The 17,549-nt window shown below is 38.4% G+C and overlaps 1 protein-coding gene across 4 annotated transcripts in view; it reads left to right on the top strand.

Moving 5' to 3' along the window:
* Positions 1-17,549, top strand: part of SLC25A26 (solute carrier family 25 member 26) — a 172,001-nt gene that overhangs the window by 124,063 nt on the left and 30,389 nt on the right. For 3 of the 4 annotated variants that reach the window (XM_055260373.2, XM_063630780.1, XM_063630781.1), the window contains one exon: positions 16,332-16,376. The exons of the other annotated variant lie outside the window; for it this stretch is intronic. In XM_055260373.2, coding sequence (XP_055116348.1) covers positions 16,332-16,376 — 45 coding nt within the window. The remainder of the gene's footprint in view (positions 1-16,331; positions 16,377-17,549) is intronic. 4 annotated transcript variants of the gene reach the window in all.

Genomic DNA, 17,549 nt, shown 5'->3' with positions numbered 1-17,549 from the left:
GAGGCATTGGTCACTCATTTTTCCTCTCCCCTCTTTGCTGTTGTCTCGGTGAAGACATGCTAAAATGTGCTGCTGAAAGGGAAGGAAAGTTGGGGGTGGGAAAGACAACGGAACTGAACACAGTGATGTCATTCTCAGCTGCAAGAAAAAAATCTTAAGGCAACCGGATTATATTTGATAAAAGATTAAAGTTGCATGCAAATTCTAACTAAAAACAGCTGTTTCCTGACCCTGCGCGAGTTCTAACGTTTTGATAGGAATTCTGTTTTCGGAATTTCTGAGTCTTAAGTTTACCTTCCTCAACTACTGCCTGGCTGTTTTCTTAAAGGACTGAAGTCAGTACTGCTTAACATACTGGAAATGACTGTGAATAACCAAAAATGAACTTCTTGGATTGCTGCTTACATACAAGAAGTTTTCAGGTTTCATGAACAAGAATCATCCTGACTGCTGAGTGACAATTTTAAAAATCGTGGTGTGATCCAGAGTTCATTCCAGGAAGCCAATGAAAATAAATGGAACATATGTATACGTGTGTATGTGTATAATTAGTAATAGATTTTTAAGAACTTTTCAAGTATTCCTGATTTTATTAAGAACCTCAACTAGCAAAAATTGTTCCTTTTTAAAACTTTATTTTTAGGTGATACAAATTTTATTGTAGATAAAAGTTTACACAGTAGACACAAGTTTTATTTTATTTTAACTTGTATCTACTGTGACATCGTATTTTTTTTTTTTTTTATTATACTTTAGGGTTTTAGGGTACATGTGCACAATGTGCAGTTTTGTTACATATGTATCCATGTGCCATGTTGATTTCCTGCACCCATTAACTCGTCATTTAGCATTAGGTGTATCTCCTAATGCTGTCCCTCCCCCCTCCCCCCACCCCACAACAGTCCCCGAAGTGTGATGTTCCCCTTCCTGTGTCCATGAGTTCTCATTGTTCAATTCCCACCTATGAGTGAGAACATGCGGTGTTTGGTTTTTTGTCCTTGCGATAGTTTACTGAGAATGATGTTTTCCAGTTTCATCCATGTCCCTACAAAGGACACGAACTCATCATTTTTTATGGCTGCATAGTATTCCATGGTGTATATGTGCCACATTTTCTTAATCCAGTCTATCGTTGTTGGACATTTGGGTTGGTTCCAACTCTTTGCTATTGTGAATAGTGCCGCAATAAACATACGTGTGCATGTGTCTTTATAGCAGCATGATTTATAGTCCTTTGGGTATATACCCAGTAATGGGATGGCTGGGTCAAATGGTATTTCTAGTTCGAGATCCCTGAGGAATCGCCACACTGACTTCCACAATGGTTGAACTAGTTTACAGTCCCACCAACAGTGTAAAAGTGTTCCTATTTCTCCACATCCTCTCCAGCACCTGTTGTTTCCTGATTTTTTAATGATGGCCATTCTAACTGGTGTGAGATGGTATCTCACTGTGGTTTTGATTTGCATTTCTCTGATGGCCAGTGATGAGGAGCATTTCTTCATGTGTTTTTTGGCTGCATAAATGTCTTCTTTTGAGAAGTGTCTGTTCACGTCCTCTGCCCACTTTTTGATGGGGTTGTTTGTTTTTTTCTTGTAAATTTGTTTGAGTTCATTGTAGATTCTGGATATTAGCCCTTTGTCAGATGAGTAGGTTGCAAAAATTTTCTCCCATTGTGTAGGTTGCCTGTTCACTCTGATGATAGTTTCTTTTGCTGTGCAGAAGCTCTTTAGTTTAATGAGATCCCATTTGTCGATTTTGGCTTTTGTTGCCATTGCTTTTGGTGTTTTAGACATGAAGTCCTTGCCCACGCCTATGACCTGAATGGTATTGCCTAGGTTTTCTTGTAGGATTTTAATGGTTTTAGGTCTAACATATAAGTCTTTAATCCATCTTGAATTAATTTTTGTATAAGGTGTAAGGAAGGGATCCAGTTGCAGCTTTCTACATATGGCTAGCCAGTTTTCCCAGCACCATTTATTAAATAGGGAATCCTTTCCCCATTTCTTGTTTTTGTCAGGTTTGTCAAAGATCAGATAGTTGTAGCTATGCGGCATCATTTCTGAGGGCTCTGTTCTGTTCCATTGATCTATGTCTCTGTTGTGGTACCAGTACCATGCTGTTTTGGTTACTGTAGCCTTGTAGTATAGTTTAAAGTCAGGTAGCGTGATGCCTCCAGCTTTGTTCTTTTGGCTTAGGATTGACTTGGCGATGCGGGCTCTTTTTTGGTTCCATATGAACTTTAAAGTAGTTTTTTCCAATTCTGTGAAGAAAGTCATTGGTAGCTTGATGGGGATGGCATTGAATCTATAAATTACCTTGGGCAGTATGGCCATTTTCACGATATTGATTCTTCCAACCCATGAGCATGGAATGTTCTTCCATTTGTTTGTATCCTCTTTTATTTCATTGAGCAGTGGTTTGTAGTTCTCCTTGAAGAGGTCCTTCACATCCCTTGTAAGTTGGATTCCTAGGTATTTTATTCTCTTTGAAGCAATTGTGAATGGGAGTTCACTCATGATTTGGCTCTCTGTTTGTCTGTTATTGGTGTACAAGAATGCTTGTGATTTTTGTACATTAATTTTGTATCCTGAGACTTTGCTGAAGTTGCTAATCAGCTTAAGGAGATTTTGGGCTGAGACAATGGGGTTTTCTAGATATACAATCATGTCATCTGCAAACAGGGACAATTTGACTTCCTCTTTTCCTAATTGAATACCCTTTATTTCCTTCTCCTGCCTGATTGCTCTGGCCAGAACTTCCAGCACTATGTTGAATAGGAGCGGTGAGAGATGGCATCCCTGTCTTGTGCCAGTTTTCAGAGGGAATGCTTCCAGTTTTTGCCCATTCAGTACAATATTGGCTGTGGGTTTGTCGTAGATAGCTCTTATTATTTTGAGATACGTCCCATCAATACCTAATTTATTGAGAGTTTTTACCATGAAGGGTTGTTGAATTTTGTCAAAGGCGTTTTCTGCATCTATTGAGATAATCATGTGGTTTTTGTCTTTGGTTCTGTTTATATGTTGGATTACATTTATTGATTTGCGTATGTTGAACCAGCCTTGCATCCCAGGGATGAAGCCCACTTGATCATGGTGGATAAGCTTTTTGATGTGCTGCTGGATTCGGTTTGCCAGTATTTTATTGAGGATTTTTGCATCAATGTTCATCAAGGATATTGGTCTGAAATTCTCTTTTTTGGTTAAGTCTCTGCCAGGTTTTGGTATCAGGACGATGCTGGCTTCGTAAAATGTGTTAGGGAGGATTCCCTCTTTTTCTATCGATTGGAATAGTTTCAGAAGGAATGGTACCAGTTCCTCCTTGTACCTCTGGTAGAATTCAGCTGTGAATCCATCAGGTCCTGGACTCTTTTTGGTTGGTAAGCTATTGATTATTGCCACAATTTCAGAACCTGTTATTGGTCTATTCAGAGATTCAACTTCTTCCTGGTTTAGTCTTGGGAGGGTGTATTTGTCGAGGAATTTATCCATTTCTTCTAAGATTTTCTAGTTTATTTGCATAGAGGTGTTTGTAGTATTCTCTGATGGTAGATTGTATTTCTGTGGGATCGGTGGTGATATCCCCTTTTTCGTTTTTTATTGCATCTATTTGATTCTTCTCTCTTTTCTTCTTTATTAGTCTTGCTAGCGGTCCATCAATTTTGTTGATCTTTTCAAAAAACCAGCTCCTGGATTCATTAATTTTTTGAAGGGTTTTTTGTGTCTCTATTTCCTTCAGTTCTGCTCTGATTTTAGTTATTTCTAGCCTTCTGCTAGCTTTTGAATGTGTTTGCTCTTGCTTTTCTAGTTCTTTTAATTGTGATGTTAGGGTGTCAATTTTGGATCTTTCCTGCTTTCTCTTGTGGGCATTTAGTGCTATAAATTTCCCTCTACACACTGCTTTGAACGTGTCCCAGAGATTCTGGTATGTTGTGTCTTTGTTCTCGTTGGTTTCAAAGAACGTCTTTATTTCTGCCTTCATTTCATTATGTACCCAATAGTCATTCAGGAGCAGGTTGTTCAGTTTCCATGTAGTTGAGCGGTTTTGACTGAGTTTCTTAATCCTGAGTTCTAGTTTGATTGCACTGTGGTCTGAGAGACAGTTTGTTATAATCTCTGTTCTTTTACATTTGCTGAGAAGAGCTTTACTTCCAACTATGTGGTCAATTTTGGAATAGGTGTGGTGTGGTGCTGAAAAAAATGTATATTCTGTTGATTTGGGGTGGAGAGTTCTGTAGATGTCTATTAGGTCCACTTTATGTAGAGCTGAGTTCAATTCCTGGATATCCTTGTTAACTTTCTGTCTCGTTGATCTGTCTAATGCTGACAGTGGGGTGTTAAAATCTCCCATTATTATTGTGTGGGAGTTTAAGTCCCTTTGTAGGTCACTGAGGACTTGCTTTATGAATCTGGGTGCTCCTGTGTTGGGTCCATATATATTTAGGATAGTTAGCTCTTCTTGTTGAATTGATCCCTTTACCATTATGTAATGGCCTTCTTTGTCTCTTTTGATCTTTGTTGGTTTAAAGTCTATTTTATCAGAGACTAGGATTGCAACCCCTGCCTTTTTTTGTTTTCCAGTTGCTTGATAGATCTTCCTCCATCCCTTTATTTTGAGTCTATGTGTGTCTCTGCACGTGAGATGGGTTTCCTGAATACAGCACACTGATGGGTCCTGACTCCTTATCCAGTTTGCCAGTCTGTGTCTTTTGATTGGAGCATTTAGCCCATTTACATTTAACGTGAATATTGTTATGTGTGAATCTGATCCTGTCATTATGATGTTAGTTGGTTATTTTGCTCGTTAGTTGCTATAGTTTCTTCCTAGCCTCGATGGTCTTTACAATTTGGCATGTTTTTGCAGGGGCTGGTACCGGTTGTTCCTTTCCATGTTTAGTGCTTCCTTCAGGAGCTCTTTTAGGGCAGGCCTGGTGGTGACAAAATCACTCAGCGTTTGCTTGTCTGTAAAGTATTTTATTTCTCCTTCACTTATGAAGCTTAGTTTGGCGGGATAGGAAATTCTGGTCTGAAAATTCTTTTCTTTAAGAATGTTGAATATCGGCCCCCACTCTCTTCTGGCTTGTAGAGTTTCTGCTGAGAGATCAGCTGTTAGTCTGATGGGCTTCCCTTTGTGGGTAACCCGACCTTTCTCTCTGGCTGCCCTTAACATTTTTTCCTTCATTTCAACTTTGGTGAATCTGACAATTATGTGTCTTGGAGTTGCCCTTCTCAAGGAGTATCTTTGTGGCGTTCTCTGTATTTCCTGAATCTGAATGCTGGCCTGCCTTGCTAGATTGGGGAAGTTCTCCTGGATAATATCTTGCAGAGTGTTTTCCAACTTGGTTCCATTCTCCCCATCATTTTCAGGTACACCAATCAGACGTAGGTTTGGTCTTTTCACATAGTCCCAAATTTCTTGGAGGCTTTGTTCATTTCTTTTTATTCTTTTTTCTCTAAACTTCCCTTCTCTCTTCATTTCATTCATTTCATCTTCTATCAGCGATACCCTTTCTTCCAGTTGATCGCATCTGCTACTGAGGCTTCTGCATTCTTCGCGTAGTTCTCGAAACTTGGCTTTCAGCTCCATCATCTCCTTGAAGCCCTTCTCTCCATTGGTTATTCTAGTTATCCATTCTTCTAATTTTTTTTCAAAGTTTTTAACTTCTTTGCTATTGTTTTGAATTTCCTCTCGTAGCTCAGAGTAGTTTGATCGTCTGAAGCCTTCTTCTCTCAACTCATCAAAGTCATCCTCCATCCAGCTTTGTTCCGTTGCTGGTGAGGAACTGCGTTCCTTTAGAGGAGGAGAGGTGCTCTGTTTTTTAGAGTTTCCAGTTTTTTTGGTCTGTTTTTTCCCCATCTTTGTGGTTTTGTCTACTTTTTGTCTTCGATGATGGTGATGTACAGATGGGTTTTTGGTGTGGATGTCCTTTCTGTTTGTTAATTTTCCTTCTACCAAACAAGACCCTCAGCTGCAGGTCTGTTGGAGTTTACTAGAGGTCCACTCCAGACCCTGTTTGGCTGGGTGTCAGCAGCGGTGGCTGCAGAACAGTGGATTTTCGTGAGACCTCAAATTCAGCTGTCTGATAGTTCCTCTGAAAGTTTTGTCTCAGAGGAGTACCCGGTTGAATGAGGTGTCAGTCTGTCCCTACTGGGGGGGTGCCTCCCAGTTAGGCTGCTCAGGGGTGAGGGACCCATTTTAGGAGGCAGTCTGTCCGTTCTCAGATCTCCAGCTGCGTGCTGGGAGAACCACTACTCTCTTCAAAGCTGTCAGTCAGACAGGGACATTTAAGGCTGTGGAGGTTCTCGCTGAGTTTTTGGTTGTCTGTGCCCTGCCCCCAGAGGTGGAGCCTACAGAGGCAGGCAGGCCTCCTTGAGCTGTGGTGGGCTCCACCCAGTTCGAGCTTCCTGGCTGCTTTGTTTACCTAAGCAAGGCTGGGCAATGGCGGGCGCCCCTCCCCCAGCCTCGTTGCCGCCTTGCAGCGTGATCTCAGACTGCTGTGCTAGCAATCAGCAAGACTCTGTGGGCATAGGACCCTCCGAGCCAGGTGCGGGACACAATCTCCTAGTGTGCCGTTTTCCAGGCCCGTTGGAAAAGCGCAGTATTAGGACGGGACTGACCCGATATTCCAGGTGCCGTCTGTTTCCCCTTTCTTTGACTAGGAAAGGGAACTCCCTGACCCCTTGCGCTTCCCGAGTGAGGCAATGCCTCGCCCTGCTTCGGCTCGCGCACAGTGCGCTTCACCGACTGTCCTGAACCCACTGTTAGGCACTCCCTAGTGAGATGAAACCGGTACCTCAAGCAGAAATGCAGAAATCACCCGTCTTCTGTGTCGCTGGGGCTGGGAGCTGGAGACGGGAGCTGTTCCTATTCGGCCATCTTGGCTCCACCCCGACATCGTATTTTATATTTTGCTAAATCAGACGTGTTGGAAAATCTTGATACCATAATTGCACTGCATCAGTAATGCTTACAGACTCCTGGAAACAGGGTGAAATAAAAGCAAATATTGAACATTAGCTAGGGGATCAGTTTAAATTGTATTTTGCATTACAATCACTCACTTCAACTGTGAAAGCCAGTGTAATTTTGTGATTTTCATTTTGATTGATTTGTTAAACTTGATACCTAACAGCAGATTTCTTTGTGTTCTCATACACCGGGATGTTCACACTGGGCATTTTCGAAGGATGATTGTACTGTGGAAATGTTAACGCTGGGTCTTAGCCTACAATGTTAGTGTGAGGTATGTTGAGTAATATTTACAGTCTGTATGATACAGCTAGAATATCCTACACGTTAGAAATGATTGATTAAGCAAAAGTTGTGTTTTATGAGGAAGGAAAATGGAAATAAGCCATCAATGAGGGACAGTTAAATATTATGAAATTCTGTGCATTAGAAAGAATGATAGATCTATTAATATATTAATCAACATGGAAATATCTAAGATATTGTTTAGGGGGAAAAATCAAATTTTGGAACACATGCTAATGTTTAAAACAAAATAAACCTCCAGAAATTAAAACCTAAAACTAAATGTGTTGAGATAAATCAGAAGATTTATTCCAAATTGTTAATGACAGTTGACTTTAGTTGAACTTCTGTATATTAATTTTAATAATGCAGATGTAGTCATGCTTTACACATACACTTATTTTTTATTATGGAAAATTTCAGATATACACAAAGTAAACAGAGTTTATAATATAATGAACCATGAAGTACCTATCACCAACCTGCAAAAGCTATCAATATTCTCCCATTTTTATTTCATTTATGTCTGTGCTCATTCTTCACCTTGACTACTATTATATTTTTTACAGTGCATTTTTAGGTAAAATTCATATATATTGAAATGCACAGATTATATTTGTACACTTTTGACAAATGTATAGTCGTGTAATCCATATCGTTATGATGTTGAATATTTCCCTGTTCCCAGAAAGTTCTCTCATCTTCAGTCCCATTCTGCCTGCCCAGTTTATTTTTGCCTTTTCTGGAATTTTATACGAACAGAATCATATAGTCTGCACTCTTTTTGTTTCTTCTTTTTCTCAGTATAACCTGTGTAAGGGTTGTCCATGTTACAGCAATGTATCAGTAATTTTTTTCATTGTATTACTAATATTCCTTTACATGAATACACCACAATTTGTTTAGCCCTTCTCCTGTTGATGGACGTTAGCTGTTGTGATTAAAGCTGTTGTGACATTCATGTATGAATCTTTTTGTGGACATATATTGTCATTGCTCTTGGATAAATACCTACGAGTAAAATTTCTCATTCAAATTAAAACCTTAGCAACCACCTTTCAAAGTTTTAAGTTCCCACCAGCAAAGTATGAAAGCTGTGGTTGCTCCATATCCCTTCTGTTGTTTGGTTTTCTCAGTCTTTTGATTTCAGCCGTTTTAGTGGATAACGGCACCTCATTGTGGTTTCTAAAAAAAAATTTTTAAATCGTGGTAAAATTGCCACTACCATAATCATAAAGTTTGCCATTTTAAACATTTAAAGTGTAAGATTCAGTATCATTAATTACATTCACAGTGTTGTGTAACAGTCATCACTATCTATTCCTAAAACCTTTTTATCACTTCAGACAGAAAGGTTGTATCATTAAATACAGAGCTTCCTGCTTTCCCCTTCCCCCAGCCAAACTACAGCTTCTAATGCAGTTCCCCCAGAAACTACTTCTAATGTAGCTTCTATCTCTATGAATTTGCCTATTCTAGATATTTCTTATGATTATAATCATACATTATTTGTTCTTTTATGTCTGGCTTATTTTACCTGGCATGGTGTTTTCAGAGTTTATCCATATTGTGGCATGTATCAGAACCTTATTCCTTTTTATGGCTGAATAATACTCCATCCCATTGTATGTATATACCATATTTTATTTATTCATTTATGTGTTAATGTACTTAAAATGTTCAGCTATTGTGACTTATGCTGTAGGCTGGGATGCAAGTGTCTGTTTGAGTCTGTTTTCAGTTATTTTGGCTGTATACCCAGGAGCAAAATTGCTGGATCATAAGGTCATTCTGTGTTTAACTTTTTAAGGAACCATCAAATTGTTTTATCACTGGATTTTATTCAGCATTTCCCTGATGACTAATGATGTTGAATCAGGTGCTTATGTTACTGATCTTCCTTTGTGAAGTGCTTGTTCAAGTCTTGTGCACATTTTAAAAATCAAGCTTTCTTTTTATTGTTGAGGTTTGAAAGTTCTTTTTATATTCTAAACGCAAGTCCATTGTTAAATACACATTTTGCAAATATTCCACTCTGTGGCTTGCCTTTTTATTAGGTGTATATCTAGAAATGGAATTGCTGGATTTTATGGTAATTTTACTACTTAATTTTTTTGAAGAAGAGCCATACTGTTTACAAGTGACTGCAGCCTTGCATATCCCTTGTTCACCAACAGTGAACTGTTGTTGAACAACAGTGAACAGTGTTCACTGGTGGTGAACAAGGGTTTCATTTTTTTCATTTTTTTCATATCCTTGCCAGCCCTTGTTATTTTCTGTTTTTGTTGCTAGTAGCCCTCCTAAAGGGTGGGAGTTTATATCTCATCATGGTTTTTATTTGCATTTCCCTCATGATAGTGATGATAAACATCTTTTTATATGCTTGTTATTTGCGTATCTTCTCTAGAATGATGTCTGTTTAAATCCTTTGCTGTTTTAAAATCTGGTTGTTTTGTTGAATTCTTTATATATTCTGGATAGTAATCCTTATCAGATACATGATTTGCAAATATTTTCTCTTATTCCATAGGTTGTCTTTTTATGCTGTTAATTGCATTCATTGATGCACATATGTTTTTAATTTTGATGTAGTCCCATTTATTTCTTTTTGCTTTTGTTGCCTTGCTTTTTGTGTCATATCCAAGAAATCATTGCCAAATCTAATGTTATGAAGATTTTCCCTGTGTTTTCTTCTAGGGGTTTTGTGGTTTTAGGTCTTGTGTTTAGTTCTTTCATCCACTTTAATTTTTATATAGGGTATGAGTTAAGGGTCCAGGCTCATTCTTTTTCATCTGGACATCTGTTTTTCCCAGTATTGTTTGTTGAAAAGATTGTCCTTTCACTGTTGAATGGTCTTGGCAACCTTGTTGAAGATTATTTAACCATATATGTGAAGCCTTATTTCTGGGCTGTTTTATTTCACTGGTCTATGTGTCTGTCTTGATGCCACTACAACACAGTTTTGTTCATTGTAGCTACTTTGGAAATCAGGAAGTATGAGACCTCCAACTTTCATTGGGGTAACTTGAGGTCCATATGAGTTTTGGTGGTGGATTTTGGATTTTTCTATTTGTGCAGAATATGCCATTGGGATTTTTCTTAACAGTACCTTTTGATGAGCAGAAGTTTTAAAATTTGATGTAAATTAATTTTTCAAAAGTTTTTTTTCTTTTGTGGTTATTGCGTCTTGTGGTCTCAGAAATTTCCTCCTATCCACAGATCACCCATTCTCACATGTTTTCTTTTAAAAGCTTTATGGATTGAGCCTTTATCTTTAGGTCTGGGATCCAGTTCTCATTAATTTTTGCGTAGGGTTTTGAGGTTGGGGTCAAGGCTTATTTTTATGCTGTGGATATTCAATTGTTTTAGTGCCATTTACTGGAAATATTGTTTATGAACACTCTCCTCTGTTTCATTGTTTTGTCTATCCTTATGCCTGGTTACTCTGATCACTGTTTTGATTATAGTAGTTTTAGAGTGAATCTTGAAGTCAAATATTGTCAATACTCCACCTTTATTACATCTTTCAAGATTGTTTTGGTTATTCCAGGTCCTTGGCATTTTTATGTAACTTTTTGAATCATCTTTTGATACTATTATAAATACAATTTTTTGTAAAAAAATTGTTTTTCATTTATTTGCTGCTAGTATTTAGAAATTCTGTTGGAGAGAGAGAGAGAGTCTGTGTGTGTGTGTTGATTGCTTAAGATTCTCAGATAAAACAATCATGTCATTTGTAAATGGGGAAAGTTTTACTTCTTTTCAATCTTTGCTTTTTATTTCTTTTATATTTTTATTTCTTTTTCTTGCCTGATTGATTGACTACGACTTTCAACGCAATGTTGAATAGAAGTGGAAATAAACATCCTTACCTTATTCATGATCTTAAGGGGAAAGCATTTAGTCTGTCACCATTAAGAATGATATTAGCCATACATTGTTGGAGGTATATTTTATCAGATTGAGGAAGTTCCCTTCCATTCTTATTTTGATGAGCATTTTTATCATAAGTTGGTGTCAAATATTTAAATACTTCTTAAAAACAGTGAAACTTGTTTCCAGGGCTTCAGAAGTATCGTGAATTACAGACTAATTTGACATTGCCATTATCTTCATTACAAAATAGTGTTATTTAAGTGGAACTCTAACATGTAAATTGATACATTAAGAGCCACTTCCATCTACACAGAATTACTGTGATGATTCTGTAGAATGTAGAAAAAGAAAATCTAATCATTACCTTCAGTGATAGCATTTATGACTAATGTACTGAGTTGTGTTTGGAGATATTCCTAATGCCCCTGGCCTTGAAATCTGAAAGATTTACTTGAGAATCAAACTGCTCACACTCATCTCCTTTTCTCTGTTGGATTCTTTTACTCATGTTTATTTTATGTTTTCTTTGGAAAGATGCTTTAGGAATGTTAATGTGTTTTAGTTAACCTAAGGAGTAATTCACTTTCAATTTTCCTCCTTTTAGGTTAATTTCTTTTATTGGGTATATGCTCTTTTCCTTATGTACAGTGTAAATAAATGAACTGTAGTTGTTAAATTAAAAAAATCAATGTATTTACTATTGGAATTCTTTCCTGCTATGTTTAATACTAGCAGACTAGATTTGAATGGTTCTCACTTTTGTTGTTGTTTTTTTAAGAATAATTATCACGATTGGACAAGGAATTTTTAGTTCTTCAGCTTCATTTGTCCTTGGTTACCCCTGGGGTTGAATTAGAAAAGGTTCAGAGTATTTAAAAGAATGGTTTTATTGTCGGTGGGACAGTAGAATGGAAAAGTCTAAACCACTAGAATTTGGAAATCGTCATGCAAGAAAAAGGAGACCCTTCCGTGAATCACTTGTAGATTTCTTGAAAATTGCAATGGGCCAGTCCTTGGATCCACTCTGCTATACATGGCAGGTCTACCAATTCCATGCTGTTCTTCAACTAGAGGTCTTGCACACGGTTTCCTTGTTTTTTAAATCTGTTGCTAGAGAGTTCTGGGTTATTTCTGCCAATTACGAAAGCTTTTACAGCTTTTTAGATGGCCTTTCTTGGTCCTTAGGCTTCCTAGATCACCCATGGTGGCATTATGTTCATTGCAGCTTACAGTCAAGTCTTACTTATTTTTAAAAAATATATTGGCATTGTAATATAATTTTTTTATTGAAAAATAGAATGTTAGGGCTAAATGATACCTTAGAAATAATATCTTCATATCTCTTCAATTGTATTATAAATCACTTTGCTGTTTATTAAAGGACCATTAGGTTACATTTATTTTAAGATCACGGGGTTAGAAGCATTTTAGTCCTACACTTTGTGATCGGTGAAGTGTGCTCCTAATGTAGTTTTGTTCTTTATTTCATTAGTGATGCCTAACATGCCCTTCCTGTTTACCACACCCAGATTTCCTTTTATCCCTATTTCACCTGGAATCCTCACATGCACTCTTGTATAGAATTATTGCTCTGTTTATTACTAAGTGGAATCCATGTTGAATTTTAGCAGGTTTTCTCCCCCTCCATCTGTGTCTTTGATGGTAGCTGGGTTTACTGCCGCTCACTTATTAGTGCCCTGGGTCTTAACAACCTTATTCAAACAAAACATCTTAAATGGAGGCATTAAACAGGTCACAACAGTGAGCCATTTTGTAACTTTAGGTGCAATAAAATGGGTATGTTGTGTTTTGGAATATAAGAGCTCTGAGTGCAGCTATTCATTTTCTTCATCTATAAAACATTTTAGAATAACAGCCTACATCTGTTTGGGGGTATAAAATTCCACGTTTTGAAGAAACATCACTGTTATGTAACTTCAAGCCAGACGCAGGGAGGGAGCTAGCTTTCTGTTCTGTAGACGTTGGGAATAGTGTTTGTTTTAGCTATGGAGCTGTATTTGCTGGCAGCCCATCTTTCGCATGTGTGGAACACATTTCCATTATTGTTTGTTCATATTGTAAATGACAACAAGTGTGTGATACAATTTTGACTTGAAGAATATTTGAAAAATTTTCACACAGGAATTTATGAGGGCTATTTCACTACTAGAAGTCAGAAGCAAATTTAATTATTTAGGCATTTATAGCATATTTAATTACTTTAGACTGTCAATCTTGTTTTAGAGAGTAAAGCTGGGGTTTACCGTAGGCTCCTTTTTTAAAATAAATACCCAGTGGAATAGTATGGCCATTCCAAATGTGTGATTTTAAAATTATTTCTTTAAACTGAAGGAACAGCTCAATGAATAACTTTCATTAGAGGGAATGGGCAAAATGTTTAATGATAGAATTCAAAATCGAAAGTATTAAGTACCAAGTAAGAGTAGATAACATTCAATGCAATTTGTAAGTGATTTTAATTGAGAAGTGAATGATGCTAATGTGGATTGTTAGAGTAAATTTTAAAGCTTTTTTCGTCTTTTGAATATGAAATATTTACCTTCTTACTAATCCATAATCATACTGTTAGTCTTTTGGGGCATATTTTATTACATATTATAAAGTTTAAAAAGTTTAGAAAAGCTTTTAGAAACCTATTACACAGTCCAGTTATTGTTTTGATAATTAATTGGAAATATAACACTTGAGTTTCAGAATGGATAGTGTCAGATACTTTTGTGTTTTTGTGACAATAAAAAACTGTATTTAACTACTGTTATGGAACTTTGACATTCAGGGGGGCTGGCTGCCTGTTTATGATGATAACAAACTTCTCTGAGATTCTAGCTTGTCAAATTAGTCCAGGCTGTTGACATTGATCTTTTTTTCTCATTGACATTTCCTTCCTGAATGGTAGACGGATCTTCTTTCTGTGGTCACTGTCTGTCAAACTTGGGGCCATCATTTCCTGTAGCTGAGTAAATTTCTGATTAAATATAAATATTTAAGAAATAACAATACCAGGTCGAGGTGGGCGGATCACCTGAGGTCAGGAGTTCGAGACCAGCCTGGCCAACATGGTGAAACCCCGTCTCTACTAAAAATACAAAAATTAGCCAGGCTTGGTGGTACATGTCTGTAATCCCAGCTACTTGGGAGGCTGACGCAGGAGAATTGCTTGAGCCCGGGAGATGGAGGTTGCAGTGAGCTGAGATCGTGCCACTGCACTCCAGCCTGACCAACAAAGCAAGACTCTGTCTCAAAAAAAAAAAAAAAAAAAAGACATAACAATGCCCTCAATTCACGTGAAGGTAAATACTCATCAATTCCTCTGAAACTGGGACATTACACCCACGCCCGCCCACCCACATGTAGTGATAATGATAATGTTCAAAGTCCACATTTACTTTTCCCTTGCAGCTGGGCTGCCTGTGCAATGCCAGTACTGGGCCCGTGGCGTGTGCCTGCTCGTGGGCATCACCACCACCAGCACTGGTGCCCTGGGCTGTGACTGGACATTACTTCAGCTGCTGGGTGGGGTCCACTAGTGTTAAGACATTTTTATGTTAGGAAATATGACATGGGTGTCTTAAGGTTGAATTTCAGAAAATTAATAACAGATTGTACTGTGGGTGAATTTATATGCAGATAATTTAGATGTCTCCTGGGGATAGTAGTAGTTAGACAAGACTCCAGAGTCAGATTGTCTGGGCTTCTTACCTCCTAACTGCCTTTAGGCAAGTTACACAGCGTCTTTGAACCTCAGTCTCATCAAGTATAAAATGAAGGAAGTAATACTTCCTGACTGTCTCAGCATGTGTTGTGAGGATTAAGCGAAATAAAGCTTACAAAGTGCTTATTCGCAGAGTACCTGGCACATGAGAAGTGTTAGTGGTTCTAGCCCTTACTGTTAGACAGCTCATCGTAAATACTTAACTCTAAGTGTGGTGATTCTCTTGACCACTCATACTTCATTAACACACATGACTCCCCTCTCTAGCTGTGCCTGGGACTTGATCAGTGCTCAGACCCACGTCTCCCTGTGTTTTCTTAGAACCTCTCCACTCCCCCAGCATTGACTGACTTGGTGATCCTTCCTTGAAGGGTGCGCGCTTCCCACTCCCACACTGGCTGCTCCGTTCCTGGAGTCCTGTTTCTCATGTTTGACTCGTGCAAGTAGCTCTGTCTGCTTCCTCTTTCTTCCTTGCCTCTTTTTTTCCCTCCACCTATCCTTGCCCTCTCTCCAACCTCCTCCCTCCTCTTTTCTCCCTCTCCTTTCCTTCTCTGCCCCCTGTCTTCTGTCTTCTGTCCTCCTCTTCTCTGCCCCCCTACCCTCTACCTCCCTGCTTTCTTTCCCCTCCTTCCTGCTTCCTTTTTTACCCATCTCTTTTCCTCTCTCCACTTTCTTTCCTTTTCTTCCACTCCTTTCTCTTTCCCCTTTGCTTCCTGCTCCCTCTTTCCTCTCTGTTGTCTCCCCATTCCCCTAATACTTCTCCCCCACCACCCCTTACCTTCCTTCTCTCTCCTCTGTGTTTCTCCTTTAAATCCTAACACTGCCTGCTAAGGAGTAGACAGCCTTGGCTCTTAAGCACAGAAATGTCAAGTCCTAAAGTGTTTTTATTATGCTGGGAAATATTTATTTTGTCATTTCAGTAGCCAGACTATTGTGCTTCTCTTTCCATTTCAAAGGGGCTTCACAACATCATTTTATGTCCCTTGGGCTCAAAAACTTAGAAGATCACCAGGCTCAGTGGCTCACGTCTGTAATCCCAGCACTTTTGGAGGCCAAGTCAGGTGGATTGCTTGAGCCTTCAAGTTTGAGACCAACCTGGGCAACATGGTGAAACCCCATCTCTAAAGAAAACATATAAAAATTAGCTGGGTGTAGTGCCGTGTGCCTGTAGTTCCAGCTACTCTGATGGCTGAGGTGGGAAAATCTTGTGAGCCTGGGAGGTCGAGGGTGGTGATCTGTCAGCCTGAGTAGCAGAGCGAGACTTCATCCCAACAAAAAATGAAAATCTACAGGCCACAGTTTAACTATTTTTCTAAACATTATGCCTACTATAACTGTGAATTTGTTTGATATATTAGCTTTGTTATAAAGTTGAAATAATAATTATAGGCTCGTATAGTCATACAGGCAAACTTGGCTCTTTTTTGCCTCATTTATTTGATTTTTTTTTTTTTTCTCTCTTCAGATTCCTTTTTCTTTGGTCCAGTTTCCCTTATGGGAGTCCTTAAAAGTAAGTTTCTCAATCTTCACATAAAATTTATCTCTAACTGTAACATACCTAATAGTTTGAGTGTGGAAGAGTACAACATAATGTTGACTAGAAGTTCAGCAACTCAAACCTATTAGTAGTTGAAAATATATTTTATGTGTGATTTACATGCCATTTCAGCCTTTTAAACTTTTTCAGGTGGCTGTGCTCCTAGGAAATAGGCATAGCAGGTGGCACTGAAATCCATAGATAATAAGAAAAAACTTTGCTTTACTTTTTTCTATATTGCCATTCTTTCTCCACCGTTAAATTTCATTTTGCGTGTGTGTGTGTGTGTGTGTGTGTGTGTGTGTGTATGTGTTTAGAAGTTAAAGACTAACAGTGAGGGTAAATGGAAGAGGAAAAATGCAAAGCCTTGAATACTTGAAGACTGAGAAGGACCAGCTCCCCCAGCACCCTATGTAAGGACCACTCGGATGGGGAGCAGCAGGGTCTTAGGGCTCTGACTGTCCCTTCCATCTTGGTTGCTCACTCCAGCCAGGACTACGAGCCTCCAGAGGGAAGGAGCAGAGTGTGTTGAGTTGTGAGACAACCTTGGGGAAGGTCAGTGAGCTATTTTAAAAAAACAACATTAACCGTTAAGGACATGGACATGGGCAAATATTTCATGACGAAAACCTGAAAAGCAATTGCAACAAAAGCGAAAATTGACAAATGGGATCAAATTAAACTAAAGCGCTTCTGCACAGCAAAAGAAACTATCATCAGAGCGTTCAGACTACCTACAGAACGGGAGGAAATTTTTGCAACCTATTCATCTGACAAAGGTCTAATATCCAGAGTCCTCAAGGAACTGAAATGAATTTACAAGAAAAAAACAAAGAATCCCATTAAAAAGTGAGTGAAGAACATGAACAGACACTTCTCAAGAGAAGACTTTCATGCAGCCAACAAACATGTGAGAAAAAGCTCAACATCACTGATTATTAGAGAAATGCAAATCAAAACCACAGTGAGATACCATCTCACACCAGTCACAGTGGTGATTATTAAAAAGTCAAGAAACAACAGATGCTGATATGGCTTTGGAGAAAAAGGAACACTTTTACACTGTTGGTGGGAATGTAAATTAGTTCAACCATTGTGGAAGACAGTGTGGCGATTTCTCAAAGACGTAGAACCAGAAATACCATT

Source organism: Symphalangus syndactylus, chromosome 21 (genome assembly GCF_028878055.3).
Source record: "Symphalangus syndactylus isolate Jambi chromosome 21, NHGRI_mSymSyn1-v2.1_pri, whole genome shotgun sequence".
NCBI lineage: Eukaryota > Metazoa > Chordata > Mammalia > Primates > Hylobatidae > Symphalangus > Symphalangus syndactylus.
This window is presented reverse-complemented; position numbering and strand designations above follow the sequence as displayed.